The sequence below is a fragment of the Monodelphis domestica genome, chromosome X, assembly GCF_027887165.1.
Source record: "Monodelphis domestica isolate mMonDom1 chromosome X, mMonDom1.pri, whole genome shotgun sequence".
Lineage (NCBI taxonomy): Eukaryota > Metazoa > Chordata > Mammalia > Didelphimorphia > Didelphidae > Monodelphis > Monodelphis domestica.
In genome coordinates, this window is record NC_077235.1 from 63,937,664 (window position 1) to 63,961,725 (window position 24,062).

The 24,062-nt window shown below is 39.2% G+C and overlaps 1 protein-coding gene across 1 annotated transcript in view; it reads left to right on the top strand.

Annotated features, from left to right (window-relative positions):
- IL1RAPL2 (interleukin 1 receptor accessory protein like 2) overlaps window positions 1-24,062 on the top strand; it is a 583,567-nt gene that overhangs the window by 152,256 nt on the left and 407,249 nt on the right. The window contains exon 4 of the mRNA XM_056809854.1: window positions 13,744-13,897. Coding sequence (XP_056665832.1) covers window positions 13,744-13,897 — 154 coding nt within the window. The remainder of the gene's footprint in view (window positions 1-13,743; window positions 13,898-24,062) is intronic.

Below are 24,062 nucleotides of genomic sequence, written 5' to 3' on the forward strand. Positions count from 1 at the left end.
TCCCTGACTCTGTGTCTAGTGCACTTTCCACTGCACTTAACTCCTCCATGCTTATTAAAGGATCCTTTATTGAATGATTGATTGATGCTTAGGAATGGATGAGCATCTCTTCTCCGTACTGCTCCAACTTCCTATCCAAGACTCTTTGTAGGACAGTTTAGATCAACATCTCCTCTTGTTCTAAGCTCCACATCAGGCAAGGCCATGGTTATATAGTTTCTCTTAAATCACTGATGTCTTAGAGCCCCCTTGTCACTAAAGTGGTTTGGGAAGGTCAGTACTCTGAACTATCATTGTAGGGTCATAGACAAGAACATTCTGAGTTAGATTTGTTTTCTCAGTGACTGCTGTGAATGAGGTCTGCTATTGTAAGAACAAGGGTCAAAGATGTTCTAAGAAACCTTCCTTGCCTAGTTAGTTCTGATGACAGCTACTAACTGCTGATGATTCACATAGACCCAACTGATACCCTCAGGAGAACTGTGCAAAAAGACTTGCTCAAACTTATGAAGATTTGGGCAAAGAACTGGAGACTTTAGAAGCAAAGGCAATATTTTCATCACTGTTGCCAATCCAAGGAATGGGATTCAAAAGACAGAGTAAGATTTCATAAATGAAAAATTCAGTTAAGATGACAGTATCATAAAATAATTACAGGAATAATAGATGGTTGTCCAGGAATAGGTTACACTTCATACAAGAATGTGTTTACCATGCATCTTGTGAATCTAATCCAAAAATCTTTGATTTGGAAAGGAAGAGGAAGGGAGAAATCTACTTATATGAATCCACCCACCTAGATATCAGAGAGAATAGCTACAGTGAAGAGTAGTTGAGATACCCAGAAGTTCATAGGAGGCAAAATTCAAGAATGAGGCCAATAATAAAATCCCTGACCACAGATGTCCACACAGAGCTGCCTAAAGTATGAGTAACATGCATGGTGAACCCGAAATCCTTTTAGAAGGGAGCAAATTTGACCTCAGTAGTGTTGTGGAGGTTTGGGTTGTTGGGGACCCCTGATTGTGACTCAGGAATTGAGTACCTTATTGGAAAAGTTTAAGGTGGGATGGAACAGTAGCATTTTTATATTCCAATGTTTCTAGCTGCTCTTCCCTCTCAGAACTGATTCTACTAAGAGTAAGGTTTAAGTATTACGTATTAGCACTCCCTTCATCTCCTTCTTATAATAGTATTCTTCCCCTCCCTCTCCCATGCACCTCTTTATCTGGTATAATTTATCCTATTTTTCTTCTTCCTTCAGATTTCTCTTAGTGCCATCTTCTATTCCCCCTCTCTTTTTTACATATTGTCTTAAACCACTTAGTACCCCCAGCCTCTGCCTAGGAATAATTCTTCTCTCTACTATGATAGTCAAAACAATTTTTGAGAGTTAAAAATATCATTTTTCCATGTAGGAATATAAACAATTTGACCTTACTGAACCACTTAATTTTTTTCCCTCGTTCTTGTTTATCTTTTCATATTTCTCTTCAATTTTGTATTAGGAAATCAAAATGTCCGTTTAGTTCTGGTCTTTACTTATGCTTGTAAACCTAATGTTTTGTTAAATGCCCATACTTTCCCCTGGAAGTATATTGTCAGTTATGATGGGTAGGTGATCCTTGGTTGTAGGCCCAATTCTCTTGCCTTTTTGAATATCATATTCCAAGCCTTCTGGTCCTTTAGCGTGGAGGCTGCCAGATCCTGTGTAATCCTGATTGGAGTTCTTTGGTATCTGAATTGTTTCTTTTTGGCTTCTTGCAATATTTTCTCCTTAGCTTGGAAGCTCTTGAATTTGACAATTACATTCCTGGAGGTTGTCTTTTGAGTATTTAATGTAGAAGGTGATCTATGAACTCTTTCAGTGTCTATTTTTCTCTCTTGTTCAAGAACATCAAAGCAGTTTTCTTGGATAATGTCAAGGCTTCTATTTGTTTTCCAGGTTTTTGGTAGTACAATGATTCTCAAATTGTCTCTCCTAGATCTCTTTGGTAGATCAGTTTTCTTCTCAGTGAGATATTTCATATTTCCTTCTAATTTGTCATTCTTTTGTCTTTGCTTTATTAATTCTTGCTGCCTTGTGAGATCATTAGCTTCTACCTGCCCAATTCTAGTCTTTAAAGACTGGTTTTCAGCTATGACATTTTGATTTTTTTTTATTTGATCTATCCTGCTTTTCATGACTTTCAGCAGGTCAATTCTGGTCTCAAATTTGTTTTTTTATTTCATGTGATTTCTTTGCTTCTTTTTTTCCAAATAGGAGATTCTGTCTTTTAAACTGTCATTTTCTTTTTTAATTACTTTCATTTCTATTTCTCACTTTTCTTCCCATTTTTCTTCTATCTTTCTTACTTGGTTCTTGAACTCCTTTTTGAGTTCTTCAAGTGCTTGTGACCAATTTCATTTTTTTCTTTTGGAATGTTTGGATGTGTTTGCTTGTTTGTCACTCTCTGCTGTTATTTCTGTACTCTGCTTTTTTTACCATAGAAGTTATCCAGTGTCAAAGGATTTTTCTGTTGCATCTTATTTCTTTTGGTACTTCTAGATTGTAGTTCCTGAGTGGCCATTGTTGTGTTAGGTTTTTTTCTATCTTTATTATCTTCACTTCCCAGCCATAAGTCTGAGTAAGGAGGGCCTGCTGCTCTTTGGGTAGGGAGCTACAAAATGTTTTACCCTAAGACTATTTCCCCAGTCTCTGCAGAGTCTGCTGTGAGCAGCCTGTCTATGTGCTCCTCAGTCTCAGGTCCCAAGTATCACTGCCAAGGCCTTGCACTGCCCTCAGGGGTAAGTTTGTGGTGCCCTCAGCCAGGACCTGAGAATTTAGAGATTGACCCAGCCCTTTCTGTGGCACAGTAGGTGTTGTTGGGGGTGGGGGTGATTAGCTTGTGCTTTGGTAGGTGTAATTTTACCCCCTTATAGCATGTAAATGCCCACTCCCTGTCTACCTTCAAGGCATGCATCCCTTGCCAGAGCCCCTTCACTAATCTGATTTTGATTTTTGTCCTTTTGAGCCACTTTATTTTGATTGGTTGTGAGGGAAGGAAGCCCATTCCTTCTACTCTGTCACTATCTTAGCCCAGAAATCTAGGGAATATTTAGAATGGTAATCAGTGACCACAAAGAATCAGTCAGTCAATCAGGTGTGCCAGGCACCATGACAAGACCTGAGGATCTGCAAAACAATCCCTGCTGTCAAGGACCTTCAAGGTCAATTGTAAAGGCAACGTGAAAACACCATGTACAAAGAAAAGATGTCTTGGATGATTTGGGTTGAATCTCAGAGAGAAGATCTAAGATTAAAGATTCTTGAAAAGCTGTTTGTAGAAAGTGAGACATTTGCTATGACTTGAAATAATCCAGGCAGTCCAGGAATCTGAGATGAGGAGGGAGAGAGTTCTAGGAATCAGGGTCAGCCAGTGAAAATGGTTAGAATCAGGACATGGAATGTTGTGTTATATCTCAGGAATTAGTAACTTTAAGTGGGTTATAAAGGTAGCAAGGGTCCAGGTTGTGGGGTCCTTAAAATATTTGATCCTTGAAATGATAGGGAACTATTGGTATTTAATGAGTTGAGAGAGAGAGAGAGAGAGAGAGGGAGGAAGAGAAGGAGAAAGGGAGAGAAGATGAACATTAGGAAGATCAAGTATTTCTTGGGGCTATCATGAGGTAGATGAGGATTTAGCCACTCGTTCTCTTTTGGCCCAAGAAGTCAGGCCTAGGAGCAATAATGCCAAGATGCAAAGGAGCAGTTTTAGGACTGACAGAAAGGAAAAGTTCCTGACAAAAAAGACTTATCATCTAAAAATGTAATGGGCTTCCCATGAGAATGGCAACTGGTTCTCCTTTCCTAATGGAGACATTTCATTAGGTCCTCCCTGGATTCATGCTTCAAGGGCTGACATTCCTTTCCTACTGCTTCTGGATGTGGATGGTTCTTTAGGTAGGTAGATTCGCAAGACTAAATAACCATGGTTAGGTACAGGATTATGGGAGTGTGGCCTTGAAAATGCTCAATTATTTTGACTAAAACTTAAAGCATTCATTGACTTTCCCAAAGTCAAGAGAGTTAGTAGCAGAGCTTGGATTCAAACTTAGATCCTTTGAGTCCTTGGTGCAGTGATTTACCACTGTACCCCACTCCCACCCCTGGGCCAAAACACATTCCTTCATGGAAAATTGGTTTTGTTATCAAATAACTAACTTAAAAAAACCCAACTTCACATGTACCAAAGGTGCTTATATGAATTGGAATGAGAAAGAGGAAGAAGAGTCATGAGGAATAAGTAGCTCCTACTTACCATTGTTCAGTCTTTTCCATTGCCTATTCATGGAAAAAAACTGAGAGTAAATTCCTAAGGAAGAAGTGAAAGATGGGAGTGAGTTTGTTGAGTCAATGATTGCCAGAAATCATGAAGGGCACTTGAGACCCTCTTATCCAACTCCCTGAGGCATTTTCCATGGGATTTGACCAAGGTCACATAGCAAGTTCCTACTAAGACCAGGTCTGAGGCAGCCTCGGTGCCCTGATGCTCTGCCCTATCTTCTTTTATCTGCATCATGGTACATGCTATTTTTAGCTACAAACAATGTGATTGCACTGGATGATGAATAGTAATCTGCCTAGGCTGCTACATATAGATCAACCCAAGGTCTGGTGCATAGGAGAGCTGGTCATTGATTTTTTGAGGTTGGTGCTTGGGCATGATTTTATGTCTAGCACAATGCCTCACATATAGTAGATTCTTTTTTTTTTTATAACCCTTACCTTCCGTCTTGGAGTCAATACTGTGTATTGGCTCCAAGGCAGAAGAGTGGTAAGGGCTAGGCAATGGGGGTCAAGTGACTTGCCCAGGGTCACACAGCTAGGAAGTGGCTGAGGCCGGATTTGAACCTAGGACCTCCCGTCTCTAGGCCTGGTTCTCAATCCACTGAGCTATCCAGCTGCCCCCATATAGTAGATTCTTAATAAATGCTTGCTAATTGGTCCAGCTTGTTAAGCTTATCAAGAATAGAGTCACTCCCACCTATAAGGGTTCTGTCACTAAGGTCATATGATTTCCCTGATCCTCTCACACACTATTCTCTGTGCCTGCCATAATATGACTCATGTTTCTTGTTGAGATATTAGCTCCACCAGAATTCTCATCAAGTCCCTCTGCCTTGGAAACTGAATCATGGTATCATAAATAAGAGGATCCTAGATCCAGAGTAGGAAGGGACCTGAGAGTCCCTGTAGTCTAATACACTCATTTTACAGAAGAGGAAACAAAGGTCTCTGGAGACTTTACCAAAAACTGCACATGTGGTCATAGATCTTGACAGAACTTCAAAGGTCATATACATCAGTCACTTCATTTTACAGAAGGTGAAACTGAGTCCTAGGGAGATCAAATGACTTCATAGGTTCATAGATCTATAAGTAAACTGTACCTCAGTGGCCAGCAAGCTGAGCCTTTCATTTTATAAGTGGGGAAATTGAGGATTAGAGAGGCAAAGGACCTTGGCCAAGGTCACAGGGATAGAGACCTATGATTTCATTGGTATAAGTTCTCCAGTGCAAGACAGCATTTTCTCTTCAATTCCTGTTCTAAGAGAGTTATCTCGAGTTTTGAAGGCCTAAGTGACATGTCTAGGGTCACATAGACAGTATGGGACAAAGGCAGGAACTGAACCCAGATCCTCTAGTTCCAAAACCAACATTCTTTCCACATTTTCATGGTGCCTCTCTGTGGAAGAATAGTCCTATGCTAGACATATTCACAGATCAGCCTGATCCCTTCTTAGACAATGATCTACCAAGGGGTTCAAGTTCCCAGAGGGCATCCTGAAGGTCAGCAAAACATTTAACCAGGTGGAAGAGATACCAGAGAAAGATCAGCTTTTCCCTCGTGGATAGGGTCCACCATTTGCTGGTAATTAGAAAAGGAAAGAATCCCATAATGACAAGTAAAATAATTGTGTATTAGGCAAAAGAAATGAGGAAGCCATCAGAGGAAATGCAAGCATGAATGGAAATTCAGGCAGATCCTCCTTCTTCTCTCCTCAGCCAAGGAGCTGTTGGCAAAGTGCCAGGGCCATCTGATTCTGGTAAAGAAGTCATCTGGTATCCCAGGCTCAGTTCAGAAATCCTACCATATGTGGCCAATGAGTGTGCTATTCTCTCCCTTGTCTTGACATACTTTTTTTATCCATTAATTTCTGCATTTGGTGACTCTCAGTCAACTTTATCCAGTAGTACACCATTCCCTTTGGAACAAGGAGTGGTATGGATATGGCCAGACTCATATACACAATAGAGGAGGAAAAGTCGTTTCTGAAAAACCAGTATTCCAGGTAAACTTGCTATTTGCAGGGAAAATATTTCATTTTTGCTACACTTCATCTGGATTTTTTCACAAGGAAAATGTGGTGTAGTAAGATCTTCTGGCTACACAAAGTAGAAATGCTCTACCAGTGAGACATAGCTATTCATCTATTTAAGAATTGGGATCTTTGAGTCACAGCATGGTAGAGCACATCTAAAAAGCAATGAATTCATAGGTGTAGGGTTCAAATTGCAGCTCTTTTCCTTACAATCTCTGGGAAATTGAGCAAGTTTCTTTATCTCTCCGAGCCTGTTTCCTCCTCTGAAAAATGGGTACATCATTTCATAAACTATTTACTTCCCTGGATGGTCACTAGGAAAAAATGAGTAACTGTGGTTGTTCCCTTCAAATGGAAATCGAACCGTATTTCAGGACTCTCTCTTAAGTGGCTTGCAGGTTTCTAGCCTTGGGTTTCTTTTTCTTGGCAGGAAAATGAATGGAGAAGCTTTGGTATAGGAAGAATGGGTCTCATTCAGCCACTTAATACTCGGTCTGTCCTTCTGCCATTCCCTTCTCAGTCTCACTTTCTTCATTTCTAAGGGACAGTAAATAGCACCTACCTGACTGTTGTGAGGATTAAATAAGACAAGATGTAATTTGTGCTGCATTATGTTAACATCTTGTATGTATTGTCCTTATTTATGCATTTGCCTTCATCTCCCTATTAGCCTTTTAGATCCTAAATGATTATGCCTAATTCTTTTCCATTCATATTAATAGTCTCCATCTCAGTCTGACTTTCTGAAAAATGGAGATATATGTAAATATATGTAAAAGGGAGCAGCTAGGTAGCACAGTGGACAGAGTACTGAGCCTGGAGTTGGGAAGATGAGCCTTCCTGAATTCAATTTCAATTATAGACACCTACTAGCTGTGTAATGCTGGACAAGTCATTTTGTCTCAGTTTCTTCCTCTGTAAAATGAGCTGGAGATGGGAATGGCGAACAACTCTAGTCACTTTGCCAAGAAACCCCCAATGAGATGATGTTATTAGATTAGTACTTTTCTTCAGCCCAGTGGAACCTGCCTGAGACTGAGAACACATGGACTTCTGGGTTCCTAGCATAAGAAGAAATACAGAAAAAGGAAGAATAGGAAAAGAGCCAGGCCAAGCTTCTCATCTCTAGGGAAGGGAGAGACATAGGGAAGATCAAGAGAATTCTATGTTCCTGCATTCAACTGGAGTAGGTGGAAGAGAGAAGGAAGTTATCCTGGATGTCCCTAAAGTTTTTGAGCAATTTCAAGCTCTGATCACTGAAGAATTATAAATCCTACAAACTTACAAAAATATCATTTAAAAGCTTAATTATTTCAATTTATTTTTATACTCATTTCATTTTATGAAGAGTATGCAATATTTTGTCTTTTAATTTTAATCAGACAAGGTACCCTGTGTCTTGTTCATACATTCATCGCATGTATGACTGGTAGATCAGTAGGGGGGCTCTCATTTGACCACCTTGATTACCTGATCTACTTCCACTAGACTTTTTCTTGTGGGATCACGTCAAAACTGTGATTTTTTTTTACATCAAAACCTTGTTCTTTACATTATCTAAGGCTGAGATTACAAATAGAGTCTATTCAATTACAGAGCAACAATTGAAAGTTTTTTAAAAAGTTCAAAAATTAACCAAAGTGATATTTAACACAAGTTGATTATCAAATTATTTTTCAATAAGAAATATGATTTCTATTAAAATGTAAGTAATCTTCCAAATGTTTCTGTAAACTTGTAGTATTTATATTTCTGAAATTATTAAAGCTTAAAATTACACAAAGACTCTTGAAATACATTGGGAAGATCAAATTAAGTACTGTGTACAGTGTTTTGCATACATTAATGTACTATGGAAATGTTAGTGATTATCATTAGCTACTATCATTTTTATCTTTGTATCCCACTCAATGCCCAGCACATGTTCCTGTACATAGTAGGTAGTATTTAAATTGGAATCAGTCTCATATTCTTAGCCCAAAGGCTGGCAGGGATCACTCTGAATATCTTTCTAACAGTCATTTTTCAGGAAAAAAAACATATTGTTCAATGGGTAGCTCAGTTGACCAAAGCAGAATTTTGGTCATGTGAGGAAAGATCAAAGGACTTGGAATTATTAATTCTGGAACAAAATGGCTGTATTTGGACTTTGCTAAATAATATTCTTATATCCAGAAGAATTTGTATACTTACTATAGAGAAGAGTGGTTTCTCTGGAAGGAATGAAGAAGAGGAAGAGGCATTGGCTATAGTCCATCACAAGGTGTCCTCAGCTAGCTGTTTTCCATAGTAATGTCATGGTTAATACCTCCTCTTTGTTTGAATGAGTAGAGGACAACACGATAATCCATATTTCTTCACTTTGTTCCAACTAGTAGTGATGGCTCCAGGTGTGTCATGAGCAGAGGAGGAAGTATGTGATTATGAATATGTCAGCCCCTTCCCCAAGAAACCAGAGATGTAGTAGTCACTTAGTCACAAGGATTCATTGAAATTTTGACCTGGAAAGGACCATACTGGTCATTTAGTTCAGCCCCCTTGACCACATTTAAAAAGTGACCCTCCAGCCTTCTCGAAGGCTTCCAATGATGTGTAACCAGCGAAAACCTAAAAGGCCCACTCCACTTTTGTGCAACTCTAATTAACAGGAAGATTTTCCATTTATCAACTCTAAATATACCTTGAAAAATAATTTACAGTAGTCAATGTGTATGATAAAAAAGATAGTGAATTAAAACTATGGCAAAGGCTTTAAACAGTTAGAAGGTTATTTGTGGAGGCATTAATCCTAACAGAGTAGCCATTAAAGTAACTAGAAACATTTTCTACATTCCTTTATAGCCTCTAGTTTCTTCCATCTTACGCACTTCCAGAAGCCTTTGCAGTCTGTCTTCTGGCTCTACCTCTCCATTCAAGCTGCTTTCTCAAAAAGTTACCAGCTATTTCTTAACTGCTCAATTCAATAACCTTTCTCTAGTGGTCATCCATGTTGACCTCTGTAGGTTTGGCCACCGTCCTCCTGGATATTCTGTTCTACTTTTCTTTCATAAAGCTGTACTTACCTTGTTCTCTTTCTATCTGCTTTACCTCATTCTCATGTTACAAGTCAAACAGATTTCTGGGTAAGCATAGCAGCAATCTAAACACAAGACTCATCCTCTCCTTAGCACCCACCGATATAGACCACCTCAAAAGATCAAAAAAATCAAATTCATAAGAACAAAGGGACTCTACAGTAGGGTGCAGCATTGAAGGTACGTGGGATTTGGGCATTTCCACACTATAAGGGGGTGAAAAAGTTCCCACCAAAACACAAGCTGACCTATCCTTCCCCACCCCATTTATGGAGTCAGAGTGAGAGTCAGTGCATGCCAGAATCAGCGAGTGAGCGAGGGGCACCTCTAGAGTGTCCCTAATCATATGTGACCTTGTTAATGAAACCTACATTTAGGCCCAACCTAAATCTGTAGCATTGAGTAGATGTAAACAGTAACCTCTAGAATCATAGATAACCAGCTGCTTAACAGTGGACTGGACCAGTTCCGGTTCTAACCTCTGTGGAGGTTAAGTACCTTGATGCTAGTGGACAGGCCAAGACTCACTGCAAGGGACATCCTTTCCACTGCTCATGTTGTAGGACAGCTTTGACTCACAACAGGAGGATATGGCTAGTCTCCCAAGGAGAACACTGAACTAGGAAGCAGGTCATGGGACTCCTTGTTTCGGCCATTAAATAAATAGCTAGCTTGTCTTAGTTATTTGTCTGAAAATTGTGCCTCAGTTTCCTCTATGATTACATTGAGAGAATAATGTCATCTCTACTTAGCTCATGAAGATATTGGAAGGAACTAATTAAGATGACAGAGGATGTCCTGGTTTACAATCATGATAGAGAGCTAGTCTTGGAGAAAACTTGAGTTCATTTTCTGCCTCTGACATGTACTGGCTGTGTGACCCTGAGTAAATAGCTTACCCTCTCAGTAGTCTAGGAAAGTCTTTTGGTTTCAGAGAATGTGCCTGCCTGCATTGTTAAGTGGACTGACTTAACTATATCAGTGAAATCAAAGTTCTATTACCTATCCCGATCCCTAACCCCATTAACAATCACGGGATTTTTTTTTAACAGAAAGAGAGCTTAGGTATAACTGAGTCCAACCTCTGCAGCACCCCCAACAAACGGTAAGCCAGTCTCTTCTCAAAGATTCTAGTGATAAGCAATTCACTAGTGCAAGAAGCAACCAATTCCCTTGTTGGGCTCTCTAATTGTTAGGAAGTTCTTGATATGAAGCCAAAATCTGCCTCACTTCAATTCCCAGGCAATGCTCCTAGCTTTGCTTCTAGTTTTGCTCACCCAGTACACGTGTGATTTCTATTGTTAACATAATAACTCTTCAGATACCTGGTAATAGTGATAGGATCCCCCTGTTCCCTGACTTACCCATTTATGTTTTCACTCTCTCTCTCTCTCTCTCTCTCTCTCTCTCTCTCTCTCTCTCTCTCTCTCTCTCTCTCTCTCTCTCTCTCTCTCTCTCTCTCTCTGTCTCTGCCTCTCTCTCTCTCTCTCACACACACACACACAAACGCACATACACATACATGTACACATCACTCCACATTCACCTCTGCTCTAAACATTCCTTATTCAAAATCTCTCATCACCCTGGTCACCCTGCTGTGTACCTTCTCCAGAATTTGTCAGCATCTTCCCTGGACCATGGAGCAGAAATCCAAACAAAATATCCTGATGCAGGCTTGTTGAGCAGTGTTAAGTGGCTTGATGGACCAGACCAAAGGGACTGAGGGAGATAAAAGAGACCAGAAGGAGAAACTCCCTATTTATTTTTCATAGGATCTACCCTACCTCCCAGTCTTTGGCCCATTTTCTTTTCTTTTTTTTAAATAAACCCTTACCTTCCGTCTTGGAGTCAATACTGTGTATTGGCTCCAAGGCAGAAGAGTGGTAAGGGCTAGGCAATGGGGGTCAAGTGACTTGCCCAGGGTCACACAGCTAGGAAGTGGCTGAGGTCAGATTTGGCCCATTTTCTAAAGGAGTTTGATTTTCATTTTCCTCCCATCCCCCAAATATCCAAGGGTGCCATATTTTAGTTTAATGACCATCATAATGTTTCTTTGGAAATTGGAGATGATCAGTCAGGAGCTAGGAGTGAGCATATTTGGGGATTGTTATCACACAGTGACTTTTCCAGTCAGATGGGTGTGGAGGGGGCAGTTCAGAAGGGGAGGGTATGTATCTCTGCAACTGGATCTATCCTTCCTTTCCTCCTCCCCAGCCACCATATAGCTCAAGGTTCAGCTCAGTGGAAGTCTTTTTTTTTTAAAACCCTTACCTTCCGTCTTGGAGTCAATACTGTGTATTGGCTCCAAGGCAGAAGAGTGGTAAGGGCTAGGCAATGGGGGTCAAGGGACTTGCCCAGGGTCACCCAGCTGGGAAGTGTCTGAGGCTAGATTTGAACCTAGGACCTCCCGTCTCTACTCAGTGGAAGTCTTAAGAGTGCCCAGTCCCACAAGACACATAGTACCTACTATCATTTCAGATAGACTCCTCACTGATTTTCTAAACATATCCCACCACCCAGCACCTTGGGCAGGGAGGGGTTTTGTTAGAAATCCTGGGTGGAATAACTTTTATTTACTCCCTAATGTTGTAGGCCAGTTGTTGTCCCAGACATAAAGGAAGTATCAGTCTTAAATATTATCCTCATAAACCCAAGTGCCATTTTCATTGTCAAAACCCTTGCCATTGTAAAAGCACAAATTGTGTTACAGTGAAAGAAGACATCAATAGAGCAACTCAGTCTCTTAGGGCACATTGGTATCCACACACTCAGAGGCCAGTCCCTACAGTTAGGGACTGAACCTGTGATTTCACCAGCATAGGGAGCTCCCAGTGGAGGAAAGTCCCTCTGCCTACACAAGACATCACCTTCTCTCCAACTTCTAATCTCAGAGACTTGCTGAGAGTCACACAGCTAGTATGTTTCAGAGGGAAGATGTGAACTCAGGTTTTTCTGGCTTCATGGCCAGCTCCATAGCCCCCTATCCCATGGCAATTGTGGCACTATTTTAGTGCTTGGAGATATAAATATGGAATGGGCTCTGCAAAATAATGGGGGGGGGGGTGGAGAAAGTGAATACCACCCCTATTCAAGGGCTTCTCTCTAGGCCTGTGGTGACAAACCTATGGCACATGTGACAGAGGGAGAACTCAGAGCCCTCTCTGTGGGCATGCCCACTGTCATCCCAGCACAGAGTTTTGTTATTAGAAAACTAGAGGGATGTGGAGCCAGGCTAAAGGTTTATATTCATTGCTCAAGAACTTTTCCTTATACTGCAGTGAATAATTAATGTGTCTTAAGTCTTCCTTTTCACTGTCCTCCATCATTCAGCACTCACTGACCATGATGGATTGTTCTTTGATGGTACTTGTGTAGTGATGAAGCCATATGAATAGTCAAAAACTGTAAATACATTGTGGATAGCCTCTTAGAGGGCAGGTGGGCAAAGTTCCAAGAGCCCAAGTAATTGAGCCAAATTTCCAGGCCTAGCAGACTACATCTCATCATCTTTCTCCTCTGGTTAGGTGCTAAATAATAAGAAAATGGCTCAGCATTCTGTCCTTTCAAGGATTTGAGCTATTTTAACTCGGTAACAAGATTCTTTCTGCCTCTCAGAGAAATTGGCCGTGTGACTCCAGAAGCTTAGTCCCCTTCCATTCATGTTACTGACCTCCTGTGTCTTGATGCTTACACAATAGCAATATGTCTCCTTCCTTTACCCAGCTGCCTCTGGAAAGAACAAATCTATGAGAATCTCTGAGCCTGATTTTAGGACCTTTCTGAAAGAGGACTTTTGGCAATGGTTTCCCTTACAAAGTTGTTGGGATGGACCATGAATAAATGATTGCAGAGTACTTTGCCAACTTCAATGTCTACATGAATGTTTAATGATGACTGTGCCTCCCCCAGTATCAAGTGCATGTCTAAGCGAACACCCTTTCCAATCTCTTAGGAAGCAGCAGTGCCAGACCAAAAGTACTGGGACATTCTGGTCATGAATATTCAGCCATTGATTATGCCATACCTCTCCTGCTTGGCCCTCCTCTTGTTTGTTTATGCAGCCTGCCTTCCAGAAGGCTCTTGTTCTCAGGATAAGGTCTTCAAATCGTATTTTATCTGCAACATGGATATTATCTGAGTCATGTACAATGCCTACTGGTTTATTATGCTGTCTAGCTGTCTTAGATGTATATTTTGAATGCCAAGAAAAATAGCCATAAAAACAAAGAAAATTGTCAAATTGCTGATGTCGGACTTGGTGACCTGAATCCCTCCTCACTGGCAACTGTTTTCTCTGCAGGAATGCAAGCCCAAAATGTGGAGGAGCATAATTATACAGAAAGGCAATGCTCTTCTTATCCAGGAGGTCCATGAAGAAGATGGAGGAAATTATACTTGTGAACTCAAGTATGAAGGAAAGCTGATCCGCCGCACAACTGAACTCAAAGTCACAGGTAGGAATAGGTTCCAGCCAAATTACAGCCAACATTGACTCTGGGAAGGAAGGTTCAACTTGGCCACAGAGAGGGAATATGAGCTGTGATTCAAGTCAGCAGGGAACTTCCAGTTACTATGTTGCCCCAAGGAAAGCCAAAATATAGAATGTGAACAATTAATACAGGGAACCAAAACACTTGCTCTCTTAACAATTCTCCTTTATTTCTGACAATTCAAATAACCTCCGAGACAATATCCCCAGTCTTTACTGGTGATCTAAATAGCTGCAGTAGAATACGGAGTAGTTCCTCACTGTGTACAGCCCATCCATAAAAGGAGCTCCTACAAGTGTGAATAGTGAACCCTGAATAAATTGTCAATTTTCCTTTTGCTCCCAAAGAAATGTAAACAGATTCATTGCTATAATAGTGAAGGCTTCAGACACAGAAGTATATCTGTTGGGCCCTAAATCTGAACCACAACTTTGCTTCGTATTAAATAGTGTAGACTTTGTCTATCCTGGGGATCCTTTCCCCAAATCACATTCTCCTCTGGTTCCTGGAGTGAGGCTGGCTATATTTCCTCCTTAGTATGCCCAGGGTATGATTATTCAATTGTCATGTTTCTCTAATGGTATCAGCTCAAGCCACCATTCTGGTGGGTTTTCCCCAATGTTAGTCTCAAGTTACAGCTGGTACCCTAGCATCTTTTAGACAATTTACATCAATTAGTTTTTCCAAAGGTATATTTACCAGGAAGACAGTAAAAACAAAGGTATATATGCTTTCCCATTTCTCTATACCCGCATTGGCAAACCTATGGCACACAAGCCAGAGTGGACACTTGGAGCCCTCTCTGCACAGAGTTTGTTAGAATTCATTACTCAAAAGCCAGAGGGACGTGGTCCTGGGCTACTCCCCTCCTCCTCACCTGAGGACATTTCTCATATCACCCATCCCTCGAAAAGCTTTACCATCACTGCCCTATACTAACTCAATCCCTGGGGAGAGTGGGCTCAAAATTAAAGCAGTTTGTTCCATAAGCATTTGTTCTATGCAGGTCAGAGGTCAGTCACTTCGAAATGTAACATAACTAATGGACAGAGGCCCGCCCTTGCACATAGAACCTAAAATCTTGGTTGTGAGGTCAACTCACTGCCAACATGAGTCTGAATTGCCCTTTATGACTATGCAGATGGACCAGGCTTGACTGTGCCCTGGACAGCAGCTCCTTTACCTCTGGTCACTTTCTTTTTTGAAGTTTACAAGGTATGTTCTATTTCCAACATTCCTTTTCATAGATAGGAACCATAGAGGTGTAGGCAATGTCCAAACCATAGTGCTTGTGGCTTTACATCAACTTAAATAGGGAAACGAGGCCACTGGTATTCATTCTCTTTCCACACTGGGAGGTTTATGGCATTCCCTCCTTCCTTACTTGAACAAATGCAGACAGCCAGGAAAGAGACTTAAATCTGCTTCCTCCCCACCACTGCCTCCAGCTGCCCCAGTCTTTCATATGCATTCTTAATTCCAGTACAGAAGCCAATCCAAGAGGCCATTTCTTCACATGGTCAACAGAAGAAATAGTCATTGAATACCTGCTCATGCTCTCAAGTCCACGTGACAGTTACATCAGGCAGCGTTCATAAGGGCTAGACTCTCACTGAATAATCCTGTTACCCCCGGAAATCACAGGACTGAGTCTATTGAGTGGTTTATGTTCAATATCCATGTAAGGAATTTCGTAGTTCCAGAACAACCCACTAATCCTGCTATTAGCTGCTTTGCATATTTCTCTGTTAAGTATTAAGACTAGATGTTTCTCCATATTACTTAGATTCTGTGCTGATCATTTTGCATTGGGTTCAGATGAGCTGGACAGTGTTACTCTTAATTAGTTTTAGCCCTTAATCACCTAACAATTTTAGAGAACCTTTGCTAATATTCAGGGTTTTTTTTTTAAACCAAATTCAGAATGCTTATTAGGGATATTCCAAGCCACGTTTTTCTTACATGCAAATACTCATACCAAAGTCCAGTAGTATCTTACAGAGCAAACCCTTTTGCTTCTTCAAATAGATTTCAAATAAAGCCTTTGCCGAAGGTTCAAATGAATGCCTATTATAAATCCTTATCATTCCTCATTATATTAACATCTTTCTTATTGGGACAAAAATTTTGATTTTTCATTAACTTCTATCATTTTCAAGGGGAACCAAATATCTCATTCACGCCAGAGGATTTGAATATAGACAACTAGCCATTGTCATTGGGTGACCATGGGCTGTTCCATAATATTCTGTTGTTTGACCACAGTGATCCAAACTTCATCAAATGCTTTCATTGCATTTCCTTTTGAGAATCATTTCCTTCAGTTGGTAATGAATGTAGTCTTTGAGCTGAATATTGAGTCGGACCTAAATAAATTCAATAAAAAGCATTGATTACACTGGTGTCTAACTGGAGGCACAACTGATTTATCTCTTTAGTTTCTTGTTTCTGGATGCTAGGAAAGCCATGTTAGTTCTACTCATTTCTTCCATAGTCAAGGGTAGGTTCAGTATGTGATTTTAATTTACTTGTCCTAGAGTGATTTTCTGCTTGTCCAAGCTGGTTAGCTTGGTTGATTAGAGGGTGCTGATAATGAAGTCTGTGTCGTGGATTTGATTCCCCATGTGAACCTGTTAACTTTACACACTAAAAATCACATTCATGTCCAGAGACTCCACTGCACAAGAGCCATCCGTCTTGTGTGTGTATGCAAATGATGACAAGGGAGACCAAGTGAGAATGTGTAAACGTTCTCTATAAAGCCACTCAAACTACATGAGATGCAGTTCATAGGGCAAGTTCTGCCCTCAGTGATTCAGATCTTATTTGCCATATAAAATAGTGTCCTGTTACCTCAAGTGTGTTTGAAGTGTTCAAACTATAGCTAGGTCTTGATTAGCAGGAATCCCAGGAATTACTACATTGTTTAGATCTACCTTGTATATTTCCACTGGACTGGACCATTAGCCATATTTTATGTACTTGTCACTTTGAATAACATGAATTTAAAAACAGGTGTTTACCACACAGAATTCATTATTTATACTAATTGGAAACTAACTTATGCTTTATGTTGAATGGGTATAGCTTTTTTAAAGTGATGTCCAAGTTACAAGAGTTTAAGCTCTGAAAGTATGTTTTTATAAATTTTTATAAATATGATATCTTAGATCATACCTTCCTTATGTGCTCAGAGTAACGAACATAGGTATAGATTACAAGAATAATGAGATAGATATTCTTTTATTCATTTATTTTTTTATTTAGTCAATTTAGAGCATTATTCCTTGGTTACAAGAATCATATTCTATCCTTTCCTCTCCTATCCCCACCCTTCCTGTAGCCCACATGCAATTCCACTGGGTATTACATGTGTCCTTGATCAAAACCTTTGCACTAGGGTGATCTCTTAGAGTCTACATCCCCAATTATATCCCTCATGTAGTCAAGTAGTTGGTTTTCTTCTGTGTCTCTACTCCCGCTGTTTTTCCTCTGAGTGCGGATAGTGTTCTTTCTCATAAACCCCTCTGGGTTCTTGAGGATCACTGCATTGCCACTAATGGAGAAGTACATTACATTTGATTGTACCACAGTGTATCAGTCTCCATGTACAATGTTCTCCTGGTTCTGCTCCTTTAGCTCTGCATCAATTCCTGGACGTCATTCCAGTTCCCATGGAATTTTTCCACTTTATTATTCCCTTGAGCACAATAGTATTCTATCACCAACATATACCACAATTTGTTCAGCCATTCCCCAATTGAAGAGCATCCCTTCATTTTCCAATTTTTTGCCACCAAAAAGAGCACATCTATGAATATTCTTGTACATGTATTTTTCCTTATTATCTCTTTGGGGTACAAACCCAGTAGTGCTATGGCTGGATCAGAGGGCAGGCAGTCCTTTATCACCCTTGTGGCATAGTTCAAAATTGCCCTCAAGAGTGGTTGGATCAATTCACAACTCCACCAGAAATGAATTAATGTCCCAAATTTTCCACATCCCCTCCATCATTCATTACTTTCCATTGCTGTCATGTTAGCCAATCTGCTAGGTATGAGGTGATACCTCAGAGTTGTTTTGATTTGCATCTCTCTGATTATAAGAGATTTAGAACACTTTTTCAGGTGATTATTAATAATTTTGATTTCTTTAACTAAAAATTGCCTATTCATGTCCCTTGACCATTTATCAATTGGAGGATGGCTTGATTTTTTGTACAATTGATTTAGCTCCTTGTAAATTTGAGTAATTAGACCTTTGTCAGAGGTTTTGTTATCAAGATTGTTTCCCAATTTGTTACTTCCCATCTAATTTTGGTTACATTGGTTTTGTTTATACAAAACCTTTTTAATTTGATGTAATCAAAATTATTGATTTTATATTTTGTGACTTTTTCTAAGTATTGCTTGGTTTTAAAATCTTTCCTTTCCCAAAGGTCTGACATGTATACTATTCTGTGTTCACCTAGTTTACTTATAGTTTCCTTTTATATGTTCAAGTCATTCACCCATTCTGAGTTTATCTTGGTAGAGGGTATGAGAGGTTGATCCATACCTAATTTCTCCCATACTGTCTTCCAATTTTCCCAGCAGTTTTTATCAAATAGTGGATTTTGGTCCCAAAAGCTGGGATCTTTGGGCTTATCATAGACTGTCTTGCTGAGGTCACTTACTTCAAGTCTATCTCACTAATCCTCCTTTCTGTCTCTTAGCCAGTACCAAATTCTTTTGATGACCACTGCTTTATAGTATAGTTTAAGATCTGGTATTTCTAGACCACCTTCCTTCACATTTTTTTCCCATGATTTCCTTGGATATCCTTAATCTTTTGTTCTTCCAAATGAACTTTGTTGTGATTTTTTCTAATTCAGTAAAAGTTTTTTGTTAGTTCGATGGGTATGGCACTAAATAAGTAAATTAATTTGGGTAGGATTGTCCTTTTTATTATGTTAGCTCATCCTACCCATGAGCAGTCAATGTTTTTCCAAATGTTTAGATCTAGTTTTAATTGTTTGTAGTTTGTAGTTGTGTTCATATATTTCCCGTGTTTGTCTTGACAGATAAATTCCTAAGTATTTTATATTGTCTAGGGTGATTTTAAATAAAATTTATCTTTCTAATTTTTGCTGCTGAGCTGTGTTGGAGATATATAGAAATACTGATGACTTATGTGGGTTTATTTTGTATCCTGCAACTTTGCTAAAGTTGTTGATTATTTTGACAAGTTTTTTGGTTGATTCTCTCAGACTCTTTAAGTAGACAATCATATCATCTGCAAAGAGAGATAGCTTGTTCTCCTCATTGCCTATTTTAATACCTTCAATTTCTTTTTCTACTCTTAATTGCTACAGCTAGTGTTTCTAGTACAATATTAAATAATAGAAGTGATAATGGGTGTCCTTGTTTCACTCCTGATCTTAATGGGAAGGCTTCTAGTTTGTCCCCATTGCATATGATGATAGCTGATGGTTGTAGATGTGTACTGTTTATTATTTTTTGGAAAGTCTCTTCTATTCCTATACTTTCTAATGTTTTCAATAGGAATGGGTGTTATATTTTGTCAAAGGCTTTTTCTGCTTCTATTGAGATAATCATGTGATTTTTGTTGGTTTGCTTGTTAGTATGGTCAATTATGTGAATGGTTTTCCTAATGTTGAACCATCTTTCCATTCCTGGTATGAATCCTACCTGATCATAGTGAATAATCCTTGTGATGACTTGCTGGAGTCTTTTTACTAGTATCCTATTTAAGATTTTTACATCTGTGTTCATTAAGGAGATTGGTATATAGTTTTCCTTCTCTGTTTTTGACCTGCCTGGCTTTGGAATTAGTACCATATTTGTGTCATAGAAGGAATTTGGAGAACTCCTTTTTTGCGTAGTCTGTCAAATAGTTTCTATAGTATTTGGATTAGTTGTTCTTTGAATGTTTGATAGAATTCATTTGTGAATCCATCTGGACCTGGGGATTTTTTTTCATAGGGAGTTCTTTGATGGCTTGTTCAATTTCTTTTTCTGGTATGGGATTATTTAGGTAGTTTATTTCTTCCTCTGTTAGACTAGACAATTTATATTTTTGTATATATTCATCCATATCACCTATATTGCCATATTCATCATCATGTAATTGGGCATAATAATTTTTAATGATTGCCTTACTTTCCTCTTCAGTAGAGGTGAGGCCTCACTTTTCATCTTGGATAACATCACTTTGGTTTTCTTCTTTCCTTTTTAAAATTAGATTGACCAGTACTTTGTCTATTGTATTTGTTTTTTCAAAGTACCAGCTTCTAGTCTTATTTATTAAATCAATAGTTCTTTGACTTTCAATTTTATTAATTTCTCCTTCAACTTTTAGGATCTCTAATTTAGTCTTCATCTGAGGATTTTTAATTTGTTCACTTTATAGGTTTTTAATTTGCATGCCCAATTCATTGACCTCTGCCCTCTCTAGTTTCTTAATATATGAACTTAAGGCTATAAATTCCCCTCTGAGAATTGCTTTGGCTGCATCCCATTGATTTTGAAAGGATGTCTCATCATTGTCATTTTATTAAAAGAAGTTATTAATTGTTTCTATGATTTTTTTTCTTTAATTAACTGATTTTGGAGTATAATATTGTTTAATTTCTAATTAATTTTTGATTAGCCTCTCCATGTACCCTTACTAATTTTTATTTTCATTGCATTGTGATCTGAGAAGGTTGTATTTATTATTTCTGCTCTTTTGCCCTTGTTTGCAATGTTTTTATGCCCTAGTACATGGTCAATCTTTGTGAATGTACCATGTGCTGCTGAAAAGAAGGTGTATTCCTTTTAGTCCCTATTTATTTTTCTCCACATATCTACTCACTCTAATTTTTCTAAGATTTCATTCACTTCTCTTACCTCTTTCTTATTTATTTTTTGGTTTGATTTATCTAGTTCTGATAGAGGAAGGTTCAAGACTCCCACTAGTGTAGTTTTTCTATCTATTTCATCCTTGAGCTCCCCTAGTTTCTCCTTTAGAAATTTGGTTGCTATGCCATTTGGTGCATACGTGTTGAGTACTGATATTTCCTCATTGTCTATACTGCCTTTTATCAGAATGTAATTACCTTCCCTATCTCTTTTAACTATTTCTATTTTTACTTTGGCTTTGTCAGATATGATTGTGACTCCTGCCTTCTTTTTATTAGTTGATGCCCAATAAATTTTGCTCCATCCTCTTACTTTCACCCTATGTGTAGTATGTGCTTTCACACCTTCCTCATGTGTGTTACTTGTAGACAGCATATGGTTGGGTTTGGGATTCTAATCCACCCTGCTATTCGCTTGCTTTTTATTGGTGAGTTCATTCCATTCATATTCAGAGTTATTATTATCAGCTGTGTATTTCACAGCATTTTCATTTCTGCTTCCCATCCTGCCTTTTCTTCTTTTCCTATTTCCTTGTACACCAATGTTTTGTTTTTAATCAGCCCCCCTAATTCCCACCCTTATTTTACTTCCCTTTCTACCCACCTCCCTTCTTATTCCCCCCTCATTTTCTTTACAGTCTTTTAAAAATACCCTCCCTTCCTCTCCCTCCCTTGTACTGCTTCCCTCCCCTCTGGTCCATTTGTTACCCTTCTACTTCCATACAGGGCGCAAATCCATTCTCTGCCCCAATGGATTTGATTGTTCTTCAGTCTTTGAATCAATTTCAAGGCACATAAGAGTTGAATATTTCCTATCTTCAACCTTTTTACCCTTTCAGTTTATTGATGTTCTCCCCCCTCCCTCCATGAGGTTCTTTGTGATATATAAACTTACCCCCTTTTTTCTTTCCCCATTTCTTTTAGTACTAACCTCTTTTTTTAGCTCTAGTTGTGTGTGTGTGTGTGTGTGTGTGTGTGTGTGTGTGTGTATCTTTTCTCCTGGAATGATTTTCTAAATTTACTGTTTTGTGAATGAGGTTCTTCATATTTTCCTCAATTTTTTCATTCTTTTGGTTTTGTTTTATTGTGTCCTGCTGCCTTGTGAAGTCACTTGATTCTAGTTGTTGTATTCTTGTTCTTAAAGACTGGATTTCATCCCTGGCTTTTTGGTTATCTTTCTTATTCTAGTCTGATTTTCTTTGGAGGTCATCTTTCATCCTTTTATGGGATTAAATCCAGCAGTCTGTGGGGGAAGGGTGTTGGAGTTTGAGCTTCAGTGCCCTCTGAAGGCTTTGATGGGATTAAGTCCAAGTGGGTTGCTGGATGTGCTGTGAGGCCAAAATCTCGAAGGGTGGGGGGCACAATATGGAGTATCTCAGCTGCTGCAACTGCTTCCCGCTCTGAGTTCTGTGTTTCTTTATCTGCTTCCCCACTGCCTGTGTTGGATGCTCTGAGCCTGGCACAGCTTTGCCTCCAAGGTACTCCCTCCAGTTCAGCTCCTTTGCCTACCCAGAGGTTCCAGCTGATGCTAGAGGCTTAGAACTCTAGGTGGGGGAGGGGTCCCCGGACCTTCCTTCTTCCTTCCCCTTAAACCGGAGTGTTCTCGAATTCTGGCTTTGGGGGATGTTCCTTTTAAGTTGAGTCCAGCAGGAGGGTTCCTTGACTCTGTCTTGTTGTTAGGTTTGATTTTTAGTCCCCTGGGAGCATTTAGTTTGTAATTTGTAAGGAAGGGTTTTCAAAGGTCTGAACGTTTGCTGCCTCTATTTCGCCATCTTGACTTGGTCATTTTTATTATGTTAGCTTATCCTACCAATGAACAGTTAATGTTTTTCCAATTGTTTACATCTAGTTTTAATTGTGTGGAAAGTGTTTTTAGTTGTGTTCATATAGTTCCTGTGTTTCTCTTGGCAGATAGATTCCCAAGTATTTTATATGGTATAGATATTCTTTTTTTTTTAACCCTTACCTTCCATCTTAGAGTCAATACTGTGTATTGGCTCCAAGGCAGAAGAGTGGTAAGGGCTAGGCAATGGGGGTCAAGTGACTTGCCCAGGGTCACACGGCTGGGAAGTGTCTGAGGCCAGATTTGAACCTAGGACCTCCCGTCTCTAGGCCTGGCTCTCAATCCACTGTGCTACCCAGCTGCCCCCGGTATAGATATTCTTAATAAAGCCTGAAGTATTTTGAATTGATTTGATTTGAATTATAGAAGATTGATGAAAACACATGAACAGAAATTATTCAGGTCAGGAAGTGGATGAGTTACAGACTACATTGGAGGAAAGAGTAACCATATCTGTGAGATTGTAAACCCAAGTCAAGGATTGAAATATAGTCATCTTCATGTGATGTGAAGTGATCTTTTCTGCCTATTATCTTGCCTTTTAAATTTCTGACTATTGAAAGGATAATAAGATTTGAAGAATAAATTTAAACCAAATCCTTAAGGGCCTTGAAAGCCAAAGTTGGGATTTATTTTTTAAGCTATGGGGAGACTTTGAGGTTTTTGGAGTAGAAGTATCCTTGGATGAAATGGATGGGAACTTAACCTATGATTTCACTCATGTAGTAAATTCCCAAGTGAGGTAACTCTTTGGGAGCCATTGTGAGATCATTCTCTCTACCAATGGAAATAGATATATTATTTGTAATTTATAGTTTTAGAGAACTGCCTACAACACCAAGAGGTTAGGGTAATACAGTCAGTTTATATTTGAATCTGGACTTGAACTCAGGACTTCCCGGCTTTTAGGGAACACTTATTAAATGCCCACTTTGTGCCAGACACTGTATTGAGTGCTTTATAATGATTATGTCATTTGATCCTCACAACAACCCTAGGAAATAGGTACTATTGTTATCCACATTTTACAGATGAAGAAATTGAAAGAGAACCATTAAGTGACTTGCCCAAGGTCAGCTAGAAAATGTCTAAAGTAGAATTTGAACTCAAAGCTTCTTGACTCCAGATCCAGAGCTCTTACCCATTGTACCAGTAGAATTTGAACTCAAAGCTTCTTGACTCCAGATCCAGAGCTCTTACCCATTGTACCACCTAGCTACAAAGCTGTAGTGTATACCACTCAGAATCTGTCATTCGAACCTGTTAAAAGGATTCCTCTTTAAAAATTTCACGAATTGATCTACATAATATTTCTGCATTTTAGACTTCCCTTCTTAAATCCCTGCAAGTCAGTTGCCCTCTCTCATGCTAAATTTCTTTATTTC